This window comes from Austrofundulus limnaeus, unplaced genomic scaffold (genome assembly GCF_001266775.1).
Source record: "Austrofundulus limnaeus strain Quisiro unplaced genomic scaffold, Austrofundulus_limnaeus-1.0 Scaffold99, whole genome shotgun sequence".
NCBI lineage: Eukaryota > Metazoa > Chordata > Actinopteri > Cyprinodontiformes > Rivulidae > Austrofundulus > Austrofundulus limnaeus.
The window spans coordinates 67,318-74,206 of record NW_013952501.1 but is presented as its reverse complement, the minus strand read 5'-3'; the positions used below and the strand labels follow the sequence as shown (position 1 = coordinate 74,206).

Sequence of the window (6,889 nt, the reverse complement as noted above, 5' to 3'; positions counted from 1 at the left end):
TAGTTAGTTTTAGTGAACTATAATAACCCTGGTTCTTGCAGGGTTTCCCTACCAAAGAAGGATTTAAAAGCATGATAAGCCCCCTTTCATGTTTTCACTGTTCGGTACACATTACAGTCTTCCTTGTTTTCATGAAATTGACTTTTTCATGGCGTTCTTCCAATATGTTTTTAATTTAAACCATGAGTGAACCCCGCTGTCACTCCTGAGGAGGATTTAATCAACGACTGCACACTTAGTTTTCACCACAGGCTGAACAAACATGAGCATCTGTTGGGCTTTTAAAGGAATTCAGAAATCTGGAAAATCTGGGAGAGCTCACCAGGAAATCGAGGAAGAGCTTTTCACGCACACAAAAAAGATAAAGACAAAACTTTATAGAGAACTGGTGTCAGATTTCACAGCTACCTTCGTCTCATCACAGACACCCTGCATCTATGACGGAGCAAAAGGAGCTAAATCATCTGACAGTCGTGGTCATGAGTCAGAGCTATTCTCAAGCCTCTGCTAGAGATACTCATCAGTTATGACTAAAAGGTTGGAACCAGCTCGTCAAATGTCCAAATGTCAGGGGGGGACAGGAAAAAGAGATAGAAGCTGAAATGGTGTTTGAGCAAAAACAGAATGAAACCAGGAAATTCATTCTGATACTCCTGTTGGAGCCATTTTAAGGGTCATGTTTTGATGTAACAAGGCTGCCACCTCTGAAAGATAAAGAGGCAATAAAACCCCAACGTTTTGTTTCAGCTCAGCTCATCCTCACTTTYAAAAAAACAATTCCAACAGCACAGATTAGATTACAAGCTGGAACAGAAGGTTGTGTTGGGGCTACCTTCGATTCTGAGTGAATCTAAAGCAGCCCCGTCAGTAAAGCACCTCCACGTGTCCCCCTTCATGCTCCACAGTGCAAACCACACATGCCTCCACCATCTGTTCACCTTCTTCATGAAGCACAAACATGGGCTGAATTTTAAAATCCCCTCCTTTGGACTAATCAGATAAATTTACAGATTTCCATTGAAGTTACTCTTATTTGTATCCTCCAGCAGTTTTCTTTATTCCCGCTGTCACCCTGTGGGTGGAAGGTGTTAAAAAAAAAATCCTGGTTAAATTAATCAGTTGCATCRGRTGCTTGAAATTCTGGAAACCGTTTAAGTGGAGTTTGGTTGAAGGTGTGAAGTCAGTTCGGAAATAAAATACTTTAACCTGATGGAGACTGTTGCCACCAAGACAGATTCAAACGAAATCGCAATCGTCTCAGCCAAATATCCTCCCGTTTCCCCGAACATACTTCTTGATTCCTAATTAAGGTGTCAGGTATCCAGTGCACCRTGCTCTCCATTCAGTCGTAACTCAAGTCATAGATTTGCCCCAGCCTCCCCACCCCCAAGGACAGTCCAACTTATTATGAAGCCAGACACGGGGATGAAGAGACAGAGAAGAAAAAAAATGAATATAGAGCCGACCTGGTGCTGACATCGTATTTGTTCTCCTTTAACACACACACACACACACACTCGCACACAGATAAAAACGTTAGCTTTCTTCATACCCACCTCTCATCACAACACCTCCACAAGTCCCATCTCCCTGCTGTTATTTGGCAGCCTGATAATAGTTTTAGTGATGCACTGTGAGTCACAAGAACTTTAACTCTTCCCAGTGGCTTCTCTCCAAGGTATGCATTAGCGTTCGACTCAGTGGTACTTTTTAGTGCATTGAGAAAATAGTGGGGTCATTAAATTGAAGGAAATGGTTAGAAATGTGTCTGTATCATTTTTGCTACGAGAATTATCTGAAATCTGCTTTTCTGCAGAGTCACGCTGTAGCATCTGAATAAAGCTTACATCGAAACTCTCAAAACAGACATAAAACAAGGTCAGGGAATGGTTTTTTTAATTTTTCTTTTTTACTAATTTCTTTAAAAAGTCACATAAACACGATAAATATTTCATCAAGATGGTTCGGTGCTTTCCAGTTCATTCAACGTTTTTAACTAAAGATTAGAACACCTCAGGCTGCGCTGCTGCAGCAATTAAAGGATTAGCTGCTATGAGGCCATGCGTGAAGACGCGATAGAAGACATTACTTATTGGTTTACTCGTCCGTTTCATTTTTAATAACAAAATGAACCTCCAGTGGCTCTTAGAGATAAAGTAAGCACTCTCAGGCCTAAAGTCTTTGAATACTGATGATAAAAAAAAGAGTGCTGTTAGAACGTCAGTATTTGTTTTTCTCTTTTTTTTAAACTTTCAGTCTTTTTATTACTTTCTTCTATTAAGCTATCACTCTTTGTGGTTTTTGTTGGAATGATGGTTTTATATAATCAGTCTAAGTTCAAATGAGTTAAATAAATGAATAAAAATGTGTGTGTCTGATGTTCCACTGCCATTTTTCTCTATGCTGCACACAACAGAACTGTTTTTGCAAAGATTGTTCTCTCATATAAGAGACTGCAGGTCTCCAAAGGTCCTGGCTGTACTTCAGCTTTTATCCTCTTTTTTTTTTTAAAGAAACTTCCTCAGGTGTATTTTATGTTAGACAAACGAAAGAGTTTTTTTTTGTTTTGTTGAATAAAAGTGCTTCATAAGTAAACTTAAAAGTCATAGTTTTTAGTAGTTAGAACAAAAATAAAACAATRGTCTTTGACACAATTGTTAGTTTTAGRARWGCATMGTTCAAACCAGACCCTGTCCTTCACTTTGCTTCGGACAAGGGTTTGGACTCGATGCATAAAGAACCGATTTCTTGCAGGAGGCGTGGCCTCTGCTGAAGCATGTATGTGTGTTGTCACTGTGAAGGAGGCCAAGCTAAGAAGCTAACCGGAAATCGCGTATGCTGTAAACAACCCTGCTGAGAGGAGAAATATACCGAGCCGAACGAGACGACTGTAAATGAGAGCTGCTGCTTTGTCAGACAAATTTAATTTAATTTGGAAGCCTTATCAACACGGACTGGCTTCATTCACTTCCTCCACTGCCGTATGCTAAACTAACTAGTAGACACAGGCAGAAAATCGACGTTGTTCAAAACTCCGCCTTCTGTTTGCTGATTGGCCCAGGTAAAATAAACTACAAGCAGACACTGCACAGAAAATTGACGTTCTGTTCTCTGATTGGTTCGGCTAAAAATCTGCCAGCGAAATCCATCTCAATGGGAGAAGTCCCAGACGGAGCAGTGAAGGGAAACTAGAATTGAGCGGAGCTCCGTAGGAAGCAAGGGCCAGGCTAGTTTTAGCATGTAGTTTTGAACTTTATTTTGCATTCACTCATAACAGTTAAGAACTCAGTTTAAGCAGAACCATCTAAAAGCATGACAGCACCAAAGTGATAAGCCATCCTATGTCTTATGTTTCCAGTAAACTCTGACCTGTCCTGTCTTTCAGGTGGGCCTGCATCTCGGAGCACAAAGCCCAGGGATCAAAGAGCATCCCTGCCTCTGCATCTGTTGGGACCGGCAGCTCTCTGTGCTTCGGGTTGCAACACACTGAGTAAACATCACTCTGCAGAAGCCCCTTTAATTCCCCCTTCCTCATGCAGCTTTCTGAGGAGTGATAAGATAAAAAGCGTGTTCATGAGCCGAGGTTTTGTGCTGGTGAAAACATCCAAAGAGCTCGAGCACACATTTCCTCCTCCTTTTTTTTTTCTGTCTGTCGCCTGCTTTCTTCTTCCTCCCTGCTGTCAGCGAGCGCGTCGTTCACTCCGGCTCGTTGGCGGTCTCCTYTTTCTCGAACTGTCCTCATTCAATCATTTCTTGGCTCTTGTTTGGTTAAGCTTTCAAGCAGCTTCCCCCTTTTAACTCAGCTAAGTAAATTACCTCATTCATCACGTCATTCGTAATACTTTGCCAGTCTCTTCCCTTGTTCCATTGACCCTTGGACTCTGTCCATCCCAAGATTTTATTTCGCTTCACTCTATTGTCCTTTACACTTTCTCATTTTAGAATCTTTTTATTTTTGGTCCTGGCTGCCAACMTTATGTGTCTTCAACTCTTGCTCTTTCTATTTCTGATTTTGGCAACTCCCCGCCTCCGCACCAGATTGAGACTGTGTCCTTGAGCAGAGGTCATGTGGGTTTCTTTATCAGTCTCATGTGTGGCTCAAGGACATGAGCAATTTGCGTGGTTTTTGTGTGCGTTTGGTCTACGGAGGACGGGCCGGTAATTGCCCTTGACATACTGTATGCACAAGAGGACGGGCGCACACCTGCATCTTGTGTGTGCAGTGGGAACGAGATCCGTGTGTGTCTGTGTGCGAGAGCGTGCGTGCAGGCGCACACCGGCTTCGTCTTTCCTCAGGACAAACATCCAGCCCTGTTATGAGTCCTCTTAGAAAACTGACACTGATTGAACTCAACGCGCACGTCCGCAAACAAAACGCACGTCTCCGAAATAACACGCAGGATGACACGAGTGCCTCMGAGGTTTTTGGGCCAAGATGGCCACGTTTGACCTCGATCACTCCGCGAGGAGAGCACTGTGGGGCATCGGGGGGCGGAGACTCGCCTAACACCTGAGCAGCAAGTGGAACAGTCGGCTCCGGCTGCCTGGCTTTATTAATGAATCGCAGTGCGTGGAGAAGCCCACTGGGAAGCTCAGAGTGCTGCTGGAAGCTCACCGGAGAGTTAGAYGTACGGATTTCCTCCTCCTGCACAGTGAGCAGCTCTTAAGGCTGCTTACAATGATGTTGATGACTGGAGAGAAGGGAAAAAATAATAATTCAGAGTAGGGAGCCTTACCTGAGTGTTTTTGTGGACATGTCAGCTCCCGTGATGCCGTGATACACCAGCGTTTCGTTCCACACTGGATTCAACGTGTTCTTCAGGGTTTTTGTGCGAAGCTTGTTCGCCTGCAGAGGAAAAGAGACATGGATGTTAAAAAAACTGTTTAAAGAATAAAAGAAGAGAATAGTATTTAAAAACCAGGCGAGAGTAATGAGTCGAAAAACAAAATACAATTTCAGGAACGTGCACCAAAGATGGACCACAGACGACTGAGAAAAGGAGGATATTTCTGATAGAGAGCAGGAGACCTCAATTTGTCTTTGTCCATAATTGCTCACATCTGCTGCTACACTGAGAGGACATAAGTTTCCCCTCACCTCACCTGATCTTCTGTCTCCTTCCCAGCATGATAAAAGAGTGTACAATCAGCCAGACCTCTGCAACTTTGAAATCTGTTTTAAATACCATCCCCAGATTGTGTGAAGATTATCTTCACTGGATATAACTAACAAAGTTAAAGTTGTTGCAACAAATCTCTTTTTTTAAATAATTGTAACTGTTTAAATATTGTGCTGCTGTCAATATTGAAGTGGGAGATTTTCTGTTGTATTTATGATAAATCCTATTGTACGCAGTAGCGTTTGTGTACTCTCCTTCGTGAATACTTCCTGTTCGTGTCTGAATCGTTGAGGACACAAAGCACCCTGGCCTTGTTTCTTCTCCTCTCTGCCACTGTCAGCCTCATGCCACAGCCTCAGGGTCTGATTTTGAACTCTGCCTGACATCATTTTTTCCCTCTCAGCCTGTTTTTGTCCTGGCTGCCCATTGTTCTGCAACTGCCACGACCCCCCTTCACAACTTCCTCCCTCCCTCTCCCATCCCCGTTCCCCTTCTTCATTACCGTCTTTTCTCTCTCCCGCCGAAAACTTCTTCCTTATCAATTAGAGTCAGGCAGCCAGAGCTCAGTCCATCAGTGGAGCAATCGCTTTTTAATTTATATCGTATGTCTGACTGATTAACGCGAGGCAGAACTCGGGCACGAGTAGTGTCACGACTGTTTTTCCTTAAAGGGCCTRGCTCTGTTTCCAAACAAGCTGGTGTTTTAGCACATATTTTAACATATGGTCCATCTGCAAACACTTAAAACACCCGTTCCCTGTCGCTGCCCTCGCTGCATTCATTCTCCCTCTGTACAGGTGGTTGGCATCTGTTTGTAAATGTTTAATCTCCAGCCTTCCATCTGTCCATCACACTTTTCCTCCTTTCTCTCCATCTGTCTGCAGGATTCCTTTTTCTTTCTCTATCTCTCTTTTAAACTTATTTCACGGTCTCCGTTAGTCAGTCCGTCCTTCCCAGAGCTGCTATGAGCGGATTCTGGCTCCYAGTGAATCGTCCATGCGACTCAGCTCGGACATGGAACTACCAGAGCCCGCCGGGGCTCCGAGAACTATCAGCTCAGTGTTTGTTTGAGGGAAGAAGAGAGAGGCAGCGATCAAGAAGATGAGAAGAGGCGGGCGGGAAGCAGGGAGTGGGGGGGGTCCGCGTGTACGGCTGTGACTAAACCCTTAGCATGTGTACGCTCACARGCAAGGTCGTCCGCCGCGTGTGTTGCAGTGTGTGTTGTACATCACACAGGCGGCAGGCTTGACCGTATCCTGATGACAGAGCTGGCAGATGGGAGACGAAAGGAAAAAAACAACAACAACAACAACAAAAAATGCATGGGTCAGAGAACATGTGTGGCTCGGAAATGTCTCGAGAGCGTTCGGGTGCCGGATTAGTCAGCGCAAAGTGCGCACACAGAGTGGACGCGAGAGTGTGTGTCCGTCATGTTCACTGCTCAAATGACGTAACACACACACACACACATACACATGTTTGCCCAGATATACAGTACATTTGGGGACATTCCATTGACTTCCATTACATTCCTACAGCCTAACCCTGACCACAAACCCTAAGACTAACCTCACAGGTACCTACCTGACCCTAAAACTAACCTAAACTTAATTCACACCTTAGTCCTAAACTGAACCCCCAACCCATCAATGGCATTTAAACCAGTTGGGGTCTCGACCTTTGTCCCCAAATGTAGGATTTTTGTCTTAAAATTGCCCCCCAAATGTCACCAGAAACACACACACACACACACACACACACACACACAC

The 6,889-nt window shown here is 44.1% G+C and overlaps 1 protein-coding gene across 1 annotated transcript in view; it reads right to left on the bottom strand.

The window, feature by feature from the left end:
- The window catches only part of doc2g (double C2-like domains, gamma), a gene marked incomplete in the record, with an annotated part of 38,228 nt that overhangs the window by 22,981 nt on the left and 8,358 nt on the right, over positions 1 to 6,889 (bottom strand). The window contains 1 exon segment of the mRNA XM_014013191.1: positions 4,737 to 4,846. Within this exon segment, the coding sequence (XP_013868645.1) occupies positions 4,737 to 4,846 (110 nt within the window).